This window comes from Martes martes, assembly GCF_963455335.1.
Source record: "Martes martes genome assembly, chromosome: 5".
Lineage (NCBI taxonomy): Eukaryota > Metazoa > Chordata > Mammalia > Carnivora > Mustelidae > Martes > Martes martes.
In genome coordinates, this window is record NC_137892.1 from 120,700,847 (window position 1) to 120,715,658 (window position 14,812).

Below are 14,812 nucleotides of genomic sequence, written 5' to 3' on the forward strand. Positions count from 1 at the left end.
CGCCCCACCACTTGCTTCTCTTTATGAGTCACTGGATAACCCAACAAATGGGTTGTTCTTCAGTACCATCAATTAGGTGATTGATGGTGAGGCTTTTTTTCTTCCTCTTTCCCTTTTTCTCTTTCAGTAATGAGAGGCAGATGCAGACACCTCTTGGCTTAATTAAATAGTGTACCAGAAAATTTGTGTTATATCCTTTTCCTAATCCGGTGGGATCCTGGACCCTTGGGGTCAGAAGCATGAGGTTCCACGCTGATCGGTGTCAGAAAACAGATTTGCTGGATTATCGCATTGAACTGCGTGGGTTTTGCTTCCAGTTCTCACCTCTGCTTGGTGGCCTAACCAGGGCTCCTCCAAGTGTGGTCCCTGGAGCAACAGTGTGGGCACTACTGGGAGCTGGTTAGAAATGCAGCTTCTCAGGCCGTACCCCTAGATCTCCTCAGTCAGACACTCTGGGGGTGGGTCCAGCACTCTGTTTTAATGAGTCTTTCAGGTGATTCTGATGCAGGCTCACGTTGACCCTAAACTTCAGTCCCCTTTGCTCCCCAGCTCTCTGTTGTGGAGAGCGTACCCACCCGTGTGTTACAAGTTCAGCTTCTCTCTAGGTTGACAACTCTTCTCTGATTTGCCTCTGTCCCTGTCCCTCACCTGATTCCCGGTCTCAATGGGTCATTTCCTCGATGCCCCCCTGTTAGCTCCAGCTCACCACCTTCAGTGAATCTGAGCTCTGCAGAACTCAGACCTCTTCCTCCGCCAGCTATGAGGCACCTCACCGCCCAGAATCCAATCCTCATGCTTCCCTTCTGTCTGCAAGGCTGTGGTGGATGGCTGCTGGATCGTGCTACTCTGTCCACAGCCCTTCTCTGATAGCTGTCAGAAACTATCCAGAGAGGAAAGGAGTTTAGGGAAGGCAGTGTGGTGTTGTGAGAGTGAACAGACTTTGGGGCCAGACAGATGGTCACTTTGACACTTACCACCCAAGGGAACAATACTGAGTCACCCAGTATCTCTGAAACTCAATTTTTTTCTACAATTCTGACCTGGCATGGTTTTCTGAGGACTGGAGATAATGCTTGTAAGTTTCCTGGCTCGGTAGCAGTGCAGTGAAGGTTAACTATTCTAAATTGCTAGGATAATGTCCCTCACAGTTTGGCTCCTACCAGTAGACAGCCTTGGCTTGCTTTCCAATAAAGCTTGAAGTGATTTGGGGGAAGCAATTATGTAAGTAGATGTTAGTTTGCTGTAGTCACTTCCCCTCTCAGCTTCCTTCTCTATAAAATGAAGGGACAGGGCTTGAGTGGATTTTTAGGGTTTCTTTGAGCATTCCTGTGTCCTCGGGGCACCTGAGCTGGCTGGCTGCATCTCAAGCAGCCAAGGGAAGCCCTGTGGACGATCCCTGCAGAAGGCTGGGGCTACCTAGCCTTGGGAGGCCACTTACCGAGCAAGGGGGGTAGCCAGTTGACATTGGCTTCACAGTGCGAGTCCAAGAATGTGATCACATCTCCTGTTGCTGCCGAGGCCCCCAGCATTCGGGTCCTTATCAGACCTTCCCGTTTCTTGGTTCGAAGAATCCTCACACTGGGGAAAAGGGCCATGTAGTCTTCAAGTGGCTTTTTCAGGTGCTCTGTGAAAGGGACAGAAGGGGACAGACGGGTAAGAACAGCTGCTTAGTGACCATTCTTGTCACCCCTCCCTTACGTGTGCACTGTACTTTATAATTTAGACGCAGCTTTCCCGCAGGGTGCCTCGTTGGCCCTTACAGGTGGGATCAACACCTGTATGCCCTACATGGGAAAACTGAAGCTCAAAGTCGTCTATGGACAGTGCTGGGCCTGGAACACACAGAGCTCGTCTGTATGAGAGGGTGCGCAGCCGCGGTTTAGGCATGACTGGGACCTAGTCCCTCTCTTTCCGGAAACAGTACTTGGATGTTGCTTTGTGACTGCCACCCCCCCTTCTTAGGAGGTGCTCACTCCAACCCCTGGAGCCGAGGGGCAGGAGCACGTGGCACGGGCCCAACCAATCAGGGCCTTTCATTTCCTTGCCTACAGTGTGATTGGTTCAGGGATGGCCACGTGACTCCAGTAGCTACAAATAATGAACACTTGAAAAAAAAATTTTTTTTTGAACTATGGAAAAATGAGGCCCTTGCGTTTTACTAGAGTTGTTAAGTTGGTTGGCCATAAATCTGGAGGTGCTGGTGACAGTTTTGGCAAATGAGGTGATGAGAGGTGGGAAAGGGGATTCCTGCTGGGACTGAAGTAAGTGTAAAAAGAGTTGAGATGGAAATGATCCTGATGGCGTTTTGATTCCCCAGATCCCCCTGTGCCCCAGGCAGGCAGACTCCTATATGATCTTACTACATGTGAAACAAATTCCTCTTTTTGCTTATTCTAATGTGGGCTGGGTTTCTGCCTTGTGCTTGGTAAAGTTGTTCTGAATATATCTCGAAGGTAATTTCTTTTTATTAAAAGTCCCAGACTTAACACTGGTGTCTCTTGATTTTATTTTTTAAAAGTTTTTTTAATTTTTTATTAACATATAATGTATTATTCGCCCCGGGGGTACATGTCTGTGAATCGCCAGGTTTACACACTTCACAGCACTCACCACAGCACATACCCTCCCCAATGTCCATAACCCAACCACCCTCTCCATACCCCCCCTCCTCCCAGCAACCCTCAGTTTGTTTTGTGAGATTAAGAGTCTCTTATGATTTGTCTCCCTCCTGATCCCATCTTGTTTCATTTTTTCCTTCCCTACCCCCCAAATCCCCCACGTTGCCTCTCAAATTCTTCATATGAGGGAGATCATATGATAATTGTCTTTCTCTGATTGACTTATTTTGCTCAGCATAATACCCTCTAGTTCCATCCATGTCGTTCCAAATGGTAAGATTTCACTTCTTTTGATGGCTGCATAGTATTCCATTGTGTGTGTGTGTGTGTGTGTGTGTGTGTGTGTGTATCCCACATCTTCTTTATCCATTCATCTGTTGATGGACATCTAGTCTCGTTCCATAGTTTGGCTATTGTAGACATTGCTGCTATAAACATTTGGGTGCACATGCCCCTTTGGATCACTACATTTGTATCTTTAGGGTAAATACCCAGTAGTGCGATTGCTGGGTCATAGGGTAGCTCTATTTTCAACTTTTTGAGGAACCTCCATGCTGTTTTCCAGAGTGGCTACACCAGCTTGCATTCCCACCAACACCGTAGGAGGGTTCCCCTTTCTCTGCATCCTCGCCAGCATCTGTCATTTCCTGACTTGTTAATTTCAGCCATTCTGACTTGTGTGAGGTGGTACTTCAAGGTGGTTTTGATTTATATTTCCCTGATGCTGAGTGATGTGGAGCACTTTTTCATGTGTCTGTTGGCCATCTGGATATCTTCTTTGCAGACATGTCTGTTCATGTCCTCTGCCCATTTCTTGATTGGATTCTTTGTTCTTGGGTATTACTCTTAATGATGAAATACTAAATGCTTTTTATCCTATGGTGGGAATAAAGACTGTATACTCTCTCACCACTTCCATTCAACACTGTACTAGAATTCCTAGCCAGTGCAACTGGCAAGGCAAAGAAATAAAAGGCATAAAGATTGGGAAGAAAAAGGATACAGTATATTTATTGTAGATGACAGGACTGTTTACACAGGAAAATCCTAGGAAATCTACAAAGACGCTAGAACTAATAGGTTCACTTAGCAGGATATCAGGATACAGGTCAACTCTCAATTAATTGTGTTCCTATGTACTGGCAGATAAAAAAAAGAACTGGAAAATGCAATTAAAAATGAATACCAGGGCGCCTGGGTGGCTCAGTGGTTTAAGCCGCTGCCTTTGGCTCGGGTCATGATCTCAGGGTCCTGGGATCGAGTCCCACATCAGGCTCTCTGCTTGGCAGGGAGCCTGCTTCCCTCACTCACTCTCTCTGCCTGCCTCTCTGCCTACTTGTGATCTCTCTCTCTCTGTCAAATAAATAAATAAAATCTTTAAAAAAAATAAATAAAAATGAATACCATTTGCAATTTAATGAAAAGAAGTAAAAACTGTATACTTTGAAAACTGTAAAGCACTGTTGAAAGACATAAAAGACTAAAATAAATGGAAAGAAAGTCCCTGGTCATGGACTGGATGACTTAATATTGTTAAGATGGCAATACCTCCCATATTAAACTGAAGATTCAATGAGCTAAAAAATATCACAGCTGAATGCCTTGCAAAAACTGGCAATTGATAAGCTGTATCCTAAAATTTATGGAACAGATCAAGGGATCCAGGATAGCTAAAGCAATCTTTCAATTATTTATACATGAACGTCCATAGCAACACTATTCACAATAGTCAAATGGTGGAAAGAACCCAAGCTTCCATCAACTCATGAATGGATAAACAACTATGAAATATATCCATGCAATGGAATATTACTCAACCATAAAAAAGGAACGAAGTACTAATCCAGGGTACAATGCAGATGTACCTCAAAACGATACACCGAGTAACAGATGCCAGACACAAAAGGTCACATATTGTATCATTCCACTTGTATGAAATTCCAGAATAGGTAAATCCATAGAGACAACAAGCAGATTAGTGATTACCAGAGACTGGGGCAGAGAGAGAAATGGGGAGTGACTACTTAATGGCTATGGGGTTTCCTTCTGATCAAACATACTATAACTAGGTGATGGTTGCACAACACTGTGAATGTACTAAATGCCAATGAATTGTATCCTTTAACATGGTTAATTTTATGTTATGTGAATTTTACCTCAATTTAAAAAAATGGGTAAAAGATCTGAATAGGCACTTCTCCAAAGATGATATACAAATGACCAATAATCACATGAAAAGAAGTTCAACATCCTAGTCATCAGGAAAATGAAAATCAAAACCACTATGAGATACTACTTCACATCCACTAGGATGGCTATCATGAAATAGTCAGATAATAAGTGTTGACTGAGAATAAGAATCTTCATATACTGTTGGAGAGAACGTAAAATGGTGCAGGCACTTTGAAAAGAGTCTGGCAGTTCCTCAAGCAGTTAAGCAAAGTTACCATATTACCCAGCAATTCCACTCCTAGGTAAATACCCAAGAGAAATGGAAACACAAGCCCACCCAAAAACTTGTACTCTGATGTTCACAGCAGCAATATTCAAAACAGACCCAAAGTGGAAACCATCCAAACATCCATCAGCTGATGAACGGATAAACAAATATATCCATACAATGGAATACTATTCAGCAATAAAAAAGGAAAGAGCTGTTGCAATAATACAGATGAATCTTAAAAACAGTATGCTGGGTTAAAGCAGTCAGACACATAAGTCTAGATATTATATGATTCTATTTATGTGAAATTTATAGAAAGGCAAAATTATAGGGACAGAAAGAAGGTCAGCAGTTGTCTGGGGCTGGGCGGGGAGTGGGGACTGATGGCAAACAGACACAAGGGAGCTTTTTGGAGTGATGGAAACATTTAAAACTGGATTATGGTGATAGTTTCACAACTGTGTAAGTTCACCTAAGAACACACTGAACTGCAGACTTAAAACGGGTGATTTTTACATTATGTAAATTGTATCTGGTTAAGGCTGTTAAATGAAAAAATTGTATTTCTATGTACTGGCAAAGAACAACTGGGAAGCACAATAAAAATACCCTTTATAAAATAGCTTCCTATAGTTAAAGACTCAAATAAATGGAGACATAAATCATACGTATAGATTGGAAGACTCCATATTGTTAAAGAGTCAATTCTCTTCCAATTTGTCTATAGATTCAATGCAATCCCAATAAAATCACAGGTTTCGAAATTGACAACTTGCAAAGAACCTTGTAGAGTGAAAACAATCTTGAAAAAGAACAAAGTTGAAGGACTCACACTGATTTCAAAATGTATTATAAAGGCAAAATAACCAACACAGTGTAGTACTGGCAAGGGATAAACAAAAGTATCAACAGAATAGAATAGAGAGGCCAGAAGTGTACCTACTACATATATATCGTTGAACTGATTTTTGACAAGGCCACCAAGATAAATTCAATGAGAATTATTAAAGAATTTTCAAAAATGTCAAACGAAACAAATGAGCAAAGAAAAAAAAAAAAAGAGAAAGACAAACCAAGAAACAGACTGAACTACAGAGAACAAACTGCTGGTTACCTGAGGGAGGGTGGGTGGGGAGGGGGCAGGGGAAACAGGTGATGTGGAGGAAGAGTTCACTTACCATGAGCAACGAGTCATGTACAGAATTGCTCATCACTGTACTGTATACCTGGAACTAATAGAATACTGTATGCTAACTATACTGGAATGGAAATAAAAAACTTAAAAAAAAAATAAGACAGCATAACTGGATAGACACATGAAAAAAGACAAACCTCAACCCCTACCTCATACCATACACAAAAATAATTTTAGATGGATTGCCGGTTTAAACATAAAAGCTAAAGCTATAAAGCTTCTTGAAGAAAACATAGGAGACTATCGTTGTGAACTTGGGGTAGGGAAAGATTTCTTAGGATATAAAAAGCACTAGCCCATAAAAGAAAAAAAAACCTGATAAACTGGACTTGATTAAGAACTTGATCTTCAAAAGATATAGGCAACAAAATGACAAGGCAGGCAACAGTCTGGGAGAAAATATTCACAAGACAAAGGACTTGTATCCAGAATTTGTAATGAATTCTGACAAAATCAATCATAAAAAGATGACCAATGTAAAACTGGGCAAAAAACGTTGAAACATTTTCACAAAAATACATTTCACGAAAGAACTGACAAATGGCCGATAAGTATATGAAAAGCATGACCCAAATTAAAAGCCTGAGATGCCGTTCCCTATACATTCCCCAGAATGACAAAAAGGAAAAATGGGAAAAATGTCAGGTTCTGGGGAGGAGGTGAGCCATTGGAATTCACTACTTGCTGGAAGAAATATGAAGTGTGCAACCGCTTTGAAGAGCTGTTTGATTCTTTCTCATAAAAGTAAATGGGCAGGTATCCTATATCAGCCATTCTATTTACAGTTATTCACCCAAGAGAAACAAAACATACCCCCCCCAAATGAGTGTTTCATAGTAGTTTTATTCATAGTAGCACCAACTAGAAACAACCTAAATGTCACCAACAGGTGAAGGGATAAACAGGTCGTGGTGGAGTCATACAATAGATTCTACACTCAGCAAAAAAGAGCAGACTTTTGATATATCCAACCCCATGGATAAATTTCAGAATTATTACGTTGAACCAAAGAAGCCAGATACAAAAAAACTTCGTGTATGATTCATTTGAGGTTCATCAACAGCCAAAATAATCTTTGAGGATGGAATTAAGAGCAGTATTTGCCTTGGGGTGTGGGGACTGGCTGGAAGGAGCATGGAGGAAATTTCTGGGGTGAGACAATTTCTGTACCTTGACTGGGGTGTTGGCTTCTTAGGTGTACACACCTGTTAAGCCTCATGGAATTGTGTACTTAACACAGCTGTGCATTTTTTCCATTATTTGCAATTTTTACCTCAATTAAAAAAATATTGGTCTATCAAACTTTACACTCAAAAAACAAATACTCCAGTTAAGAAATGGGCTGAAAAAAAAAAAAAGAGTTATCATGCAAAAAAAAAAAAAAAAAAAAAAAAAAAGAAAAGAAAACAAATGGGCTGAAGACATAAATAGACATTTTGCCAGAGAGGACATCGAGATGGCCAACAGACACATGAAAAAAGATACTCAACATCACTCAACGTCAGGGAAGTACAAATCAAAACCATGGTAAGCTACCACCTCACAACTGTCAGAATGGCTAAAATTAACAACACAAGAAACGAGAGGTGTTGGCGGGGATGAGGAGAAAGGGAAACCCTCTTGCACTGCTGGTGGGAATGCAAATTGGTACAGTCCCTTGGGAAAATAGTATGGAGGGTCCTCAAAAAGTTAAAAATAGAACTATCCTATGATCCAGCAATTGCACTACTAGGTATATTTATCCAAAGGATATAAAAATACAGATTCGAAGGGACACATGCACCCTGATGTTTACAGCAGCATTATCAACAATAGCCAAACTATGAAGAGAGCCCAAACGTCCACTGACTGATAAATGGATAAAGAAGACATGGTATATATACACAATGGAATATTATTCAGCCATCAAAACGAATGTTGTCATTTGTAACGATGTGGATGGAACTAGATGGTACTATCTTAAGGGAAATAAGTTAGGGAAAGACAAATACCCTATGATTTCACTCGTGTGTGGAATTTAAGAAACAAAACAGATGAACATATGGGAGGGGGAAAAGAGGAGAGAGGGAAACAAACCATAAGACTTAAAGATGGACAACAAACTGAGGGTTGATGGAGGGAGGTGGCTGGGGGATAGGTTGGATGGCTGATGGGCATTAAGGAGGACACTTGCTATGATGAGCACTGGGTGTTGTACGTAAGTGCTGAATCATGGAGTTCTCCTCCTGAAACCAATATTGCACTGTGTGTTGACTAATTAGAATTTAAATGAAAATCTGAAGGAAAACAAATACTGGTCAAAACACATACTTGTTCTCTCTCTGCCTCAGCTGGGAAAGTTGGAGCTGACCGGGAATCAGGAGAACAGGGCTGCGCTCCCACGTCCAGCACATTGGGCCCATCCTTGATTTCCTCTGGGCCTGAATCAGGGTTTGGATCAGAAAGTCTTGCAGGGCCCTGGACCCAGACCTCACAGAAGCCCAGTTCGCACGTGACCAGAGCTCCTGGGTGATCCCCTTCCCTAACCCAGGCCCCACATCCTGCTCTAAATTCACTCCATCCAGGGTTAGGGCTGGAAGGGCCTTCCTAAGTGCATCGAATCAGCTGGTGGGCTGGCTGCAAACGCAGCTGTGCTGGGCACCATCCAAGGGCTGTGACTTGCTGAGCCTGGGGCAGTAAGTGATTCTGATGCACAGCCAGGCCTGGAAACTAACAGAGTAGTTCAGTTTCTTTATTTTTTAAAAGAGATTTTATTTATTAATTTGAGAGAGAGCAAGAGCGAGCGAGAGAGAGAGAGAGAGAGAGCATGAGCAGGGGTAGGGGGGAGGGAGAGGGAGAGGGAGAAACAGACTCCCTGTTGAGCAGGCAGCCCAACTAGGGCTTGATCCCAAGACCCCAAGATCATGACCTGAGATGAAGGCAGACACTTAACCAACTGGACCACCCAGGAGCCCCTCGGTCTCTTTATTTTAGAGACAGAAAGCTGAGGTCCAGAGAAGGGAAGGAACCTTCCTCTGACATATACTTAACAACAGGCCTGATTTCAAACCAGGATCCCCTGGCTGCCAGAACCCAATGACCTCTTTTTTTCCCCTAACCCCATATAGAAATGAATCACTTTCACTGTTACGTAAGGCAGATTATAATCTGCAAAGGAACTTCACACATTTGATCCCCCCTTGCTTCTTAAAATCATACTCTGGATCGTGCTTCTGTCCCCTTGACAGGGTGAGAAAACAGATGCTCAGTGAAGCTAAGAAACTTGCCTGAGGTTGTACAGCCAGTAAATCACTGGTTTTCTATAGAAACATGATGCTTTCCCCCTTCTTGTGTTTTCCCAAGCTCTCATAATCACATATTACAATTTTTGCCAGTTCCACTACCCTACTATAATTTATTTAGTTTAAAAATCAACTCACCTTTTTATTTTTTAGTTTTTTTTAAAGCTCTTATTTAGTTGAGAGAGAGCGAGCGAGAGAATGAGTTGGGGAAGGGGCAGAGGGAGAAGCAGACTCCCCGCAGAGCAGGGAGCCTGACATGGGACTTGATCCCAGGACTCTGGGCTCATGACCTGAGCCGAAGACAGACACTTAACTGACTGAGTCACCTGGGCGCCCTCAACTCACCTTTGTAAATTAAGCATTTTTATTGAATTGCATTTATTTTAAAGGGAAACAAACACCATAAATGGGAAATTAGTACTATTTGTGAAAAAGAGCTAATAAATAAAAAGCCCAAATAAAAGCAAAACAGTGTGACTCGATTTTAGCCAGAACCTCCTGCTTCCCCACAACTAGGAGCTTATGGTCTATCCTCTCTCTTTGTCAAGAAGGGAGATATGGGCAACCAACCGAGACTCTCCATCCGAGGTAATCAGAAGAAATGGATGCGAGCTGAAAAGAGAAAATGTTCTCGCCACATGATTCAGCGTGGCCTAATGCAAAGTCTCTGAACCAATGGGGATCATCTCAGGTGCCACTTAAAAACATTTATGCCATGGAACACTCAGGATGCTGCCCTGGTCTCTTGATGTAAGTCTCCAGAAACTTCCAAGACCTGAAGTGTGTTTTGTGTTGTAGCGCCTGGCGCCTTGCAGGTTGGAGCAATTACATGATACACAGAGAAAAGATTATCTACACATACACAAGTGCGCTGGAAGGCTGAAAAATACTCCAGGTCGCCTTCTCGCTTGCTCGCCAAGATTAATATGGCGCCTCCTGCCCTCTACCACTTCGCTTTGGAACAGCGACTCTGTAGAAAGCAGAAATCAATTTGCCCTAATTGAGGGACTAAATCTTTCCGAAAGAGACTTTCTTGGGCAGTGAAACAAGATAGCAAGAGGCATGATCATGCTCCAGATATGCTGCTGTTCGGGCAGGAACACCAGCTTGAAAAAAAAAAAAAGGAAAAAAAAATCCATAGTCATTGCCTGTGACCAGCACTGCTTCTTGGCTGGTCATTAAAACGAGGATGAGATAATCTCCTTCACCCACACACCACTACTCCCATCAGAGGGTGAAATACTACCCCGTCCGGCTCTAATCATCGAGGGCCTGGCTCGGGCAGAGCCCCGTCGCTAAATCACCCTGAACGCAGATGGCTGCAGTCATTACAGATCGACCAATTAGGGCCTTTTGACAGCTTGTGGCAAAATCGGAGCAATTATTTAGGGGCAATTATGCTCCTCCTGTCCTTATCAGAACATACATTTACACAAAATCAGGGCTGTTGCCTTATTTTACCGTGCTGTCTTCTTGGATGAGCACATTCCCTAAAGTCACAGAATTTTAGAGCTGGAAGGGACTTTGGACGAAGATGATGATGGTTATGATGATGAAAATTATAGGGAACAATTACTGAGCCCTGGCTCACAAATGGAGCTCCCTGCTTCATCTACATCATCTCTGATGCCTACAACAACACTACACACAGGGCATCACAGCCCCATTTTAGAGAAGACGCCACAAGCCTCAGAGTGGGTGATGTAACCCGCTCAAGGAACACAGCCGATCAATGACCAAGCCGAGGTCTAAAACCCAGCCCCGCCTGACCATGCAAGCACAGGCTCTTCCCACAGCACCAGTCCTCCCCTCCCCCTCACATGAGTCAGGTCCTTCATTCCACCCAGAGAGGAATGGGGAGGGCCAGAGAAGTTAAATGTCTACCTGCCCAGAATCCTACAGCGACGCAGTGTTTTCCACCCTGGGATTTCTCTCGGCTTCCTAAGCACTAGGACAAGGATGGAAAACAGGCTTTGCTAAGCTAATGGTTGTAACGGATACCTAAAGCTGTGTTAAGAAAGACTCTGAGGTTATATCCTGGCTCAGCATCAAACTGCCAGGACTGAGGAGAGATGTCTGCCCTGAGGCAGCAGTCCTCGTGGCACATCTTCATTCCTCTTTTGGGGCCTGCTTGGATTGAAAAGCAATACAGAATCGCTTCAGCCCTCACTGGCCTTATTTAATGATGAGTCAGGGCCGTCCAGGAGGAGTGAGGTTGATTCTGAGGGCGAGCGGTGTCACGGTAAGGCTTTAGGCAGACGTCAGAGAGCACTTAAGGGTGCTCCCAAGTGGATGCTGTGTGCCCCGTCTACACCTCCTCGGCATCTGTTCTCACCTGCCTCTGCTGGGCACTCTCTGCGCCCATGGGTGGACCTGAGTCAAGGGCTGCGGTGTGGTCACACGGCCGCCCGGCTCCCTCGCTCCTGGGGTGGGATAACTGGTAACCCAGGGCTACCGTGGGAATCGTGCACAGCGGTGCCAACACGGACCTTCCGTTCCATTCCCACCTCCTCACTCTCTTGCTGGTGTTTCTCGAAATCTCCTCCAGAGTAACTACTTGCACTCAAATCGTGTGTCAGTTTGCAGGAAACCCCAACTAAAACAAAACCAGGTAGGGACGCCTGGGTGGCTCAGTTGGTTAAGCAGCTGCCTTCGGCTCAGGTCATGATCCCAGAGTCCTGGGATCGAATCCCACATCGGGCTTCTTGCTCGGCGGGGAGCCTGCTTCTCCCTCTGCCTCTGCCTACCACTCTGTCTGCCTGTGCTTGCTCGCTCTCTCTCTCTAACAAATAAATAAATTTTAAAAAAAATTTAAAATTAAGACAAAACCAGGTAGCAGGTAGGATTTCCAGCAACTGCAAGGTCGGCTGTTTGGTTCTGTGAGGCTGTCAGTGAGGACTTCTGCTCAGTAGCCCCCTACCCACTGTCCTGCGGCACCTGGGTTCTGTCAACAGCCGTTACCGTGTGTTCTGTACCAAACCCATTCACTCACAGAAGCTTCACACACTCCCTGCGGCAGCTTGTGATTGGTGGCCCTGTTTGACCGATGAGGAGACTGGCACCCAGAGAGGTTGAGTAACCTTCCCCAGGGCCACACAGTTAGGAAGTGGCCGGTTTTGGATTTCGATCCAGGCAGTCTGGCTCCAGGGACTGTTGTTGTCTTTGTTAAAGACACTCTGGGAAAAAAAATTAAGTATCATTTCACATATTAACAAAGTAGAATAGAATAAAGGCCCCTCTGCCATCAGCCCATCACTCAGCTTCAGGAATTATCAACGTCAGGACGCTCCTGTTTCCTCTCTGCCCCCCACCACTAGATGGTACTGGAGCTACCGAGTCTGCGCTCAGAACCATTCCTGCAGTCAGAGGAGAAAAGCCTGGGGAGTTACTGTGCGAGAGTAGGACAGCTCCCACCGGAAGCGCACCAGCCCTTTCTCAAGAACGCTCCCTGTGAGTTACCTCAAGGTCAAGCACATGGTAACTTTTCGGGAAATATTTACTGATTACCTTGTTGGACTCCCCCAAAAGCCAGTATGAGGACGGTGGGACAGGTATCAATTCTGGCACTCCTAGAGAGCAAACAGGCCGAGAGAAGAGAAGTCTTGCCCCAAGTCTTTCAGCCAGTGGGGTCTGAGTGAGGACCAGACCTCAGGGCCTGTGCTTCCCAGGGTCCTCCCTATATACCTGTCGATGTCATGCTGTGTGTGCACACACGCACACACGCACGCGCATGCGCACACACAGGCTTCTCTGGGGTCTGCAGCTTCTCCTTCCTGTCTGGTCTCCAGGAGAGTCAGGACCGTGAGGATGGTTCTAGCTGGCAGGCTGTGGCACAGCGAGGAACTGCAGTCACGGGAGCAGCGCTGGGTTGACTGTGTCCCCCCCAAAGATAATTTGAAGTCCTAGTCCCTAGAATCTGTGAATGTGACCTTCCTTGGAAATAGGGTCTTTGCAGATGTCATCAACTTAAGACAAGGTCATAGTGGTTTGGGGTGAGCCCAAATGCACTGACTGGTATCCTTTATAAGAAGAGGGAAATCTGGATGCACAAGGAGAAGGACACATGACCACAGAGGCAGAAACAAGCAGAGATACACCAAGGACTGCCAGCAACACCAGAGGCCTGGAAGAGGCAAGGAAGGATCCTTCTGTAGAGCCTCCTTCGGGAACATGGCCCAGCAGCCACCTTGATTTCAGACTTCCTGCCTCCAGAACTGAGAGAGAATCAAGTTCTATTGTTTTAGGCCCGCTGGTTTGTGGTACCTTCTTAAGACAGCCCTAGGACACTAAGACAGAAGGGTGAGGTTTTCACCCTGGGATCGTAACAGTCGGGGACACAGCAAAAATATAGTCCCAGTCCAGCCACTGCTATCCCTCGTCTGAAGCACTGTGATCTCTGGGCAAGCACGGTGGCCGTGATTGCTGTCCCTGCTCCACTCTGTCCCTCTTTAGTCTGCACACAGCAGTTCACGTGGTCTCTAAAAGGAGAAGTAAATCGCATCTTGTCACTCTTCCACTGCCTCGGGTAAACCACCTTCAGTGGCTTCCCTTGGCTCTTGGAAGAAGGTCCAAAATCCTTAACAGGGATGACAAGGCTGTGTGTGCATGGTTAGTCCCCTCCCTTCCTTGCTGCCCCCACCTCCATGCCTTCTTCCTTCAGGCATCCAAAGGCCCCACAATGATCCCCTCTGCCTCCAGTTGTCTGTCCATGCCAGTCCTTTGGCCTGGGTTGCCAAGTTGGCAACTCTCCCCCGTGACCTCCTGCTCATCCTTCAGCCTTGACTCAAGACTTCAGCTCCTCACTAACGCCTTCCTGATGACCTCCTTGACCACAGCAGATCTCTAGGGCAGATCGTCCCAGAGCCCTGGAACAGGTCCTTCACGTCCCTGAGCTCAGGCCATCATCTATCGTTCTGCATTCATGGAATTACTTACTCTGTCTCCCTCCCACTTTGAGCTCCCGAAAGGCGAGCCCTGTGAACACTCTGCTCGCCATGTAACTTATGCAGAACCAGAGGCCTCTGCCAATCTCTGCTGAACCCACACGCCTTCCTCCTCCATCCTTTCATTCGGTTTGATTTGATTTGATCTGATTTCCCTGTGAAGGAAGCAGGTCACAGTTCATCATCCTCATTTTGTGATGAGGGAAGTCAAGTTCAGGGGATGTGGCTTCTGGTCCAAGGTTACAAAGCCAGCAAGGTAAGTGGTTAAGACAGGACTCAAATCTAGTTCAGTGCATTTGGGGATCTTTACTCCAGTGCTGTGTGCAATCAAA

At 45.0% G+C, this 14,812-nt stretch overlaps 1 protein-coding gene across 1 annotated transcript in view; it reads right to left on the reverse strand.

Annotated features, from left to right (window-relative positions):
• GALNT10 (polypeptide N-acetylgalactosaminyltransferase 10) overlaps positions 1-14,812 on the reverse strand; it is a 214,189-nt gene that overhangs the window by 42,197 nt on the left and 157,180 nt on the right. Inside the window, exon 5 of the mRNA XM_080804209.1 lies at positions 1,439-1,624. Within this exon, the coding sequence (XP_080660335.1) occupies positions 1,439-1,624 (186 nt within the window). The remainder of the gene's footprint in view (positions 1-1,438; positions 1,625-14,812) is intronic.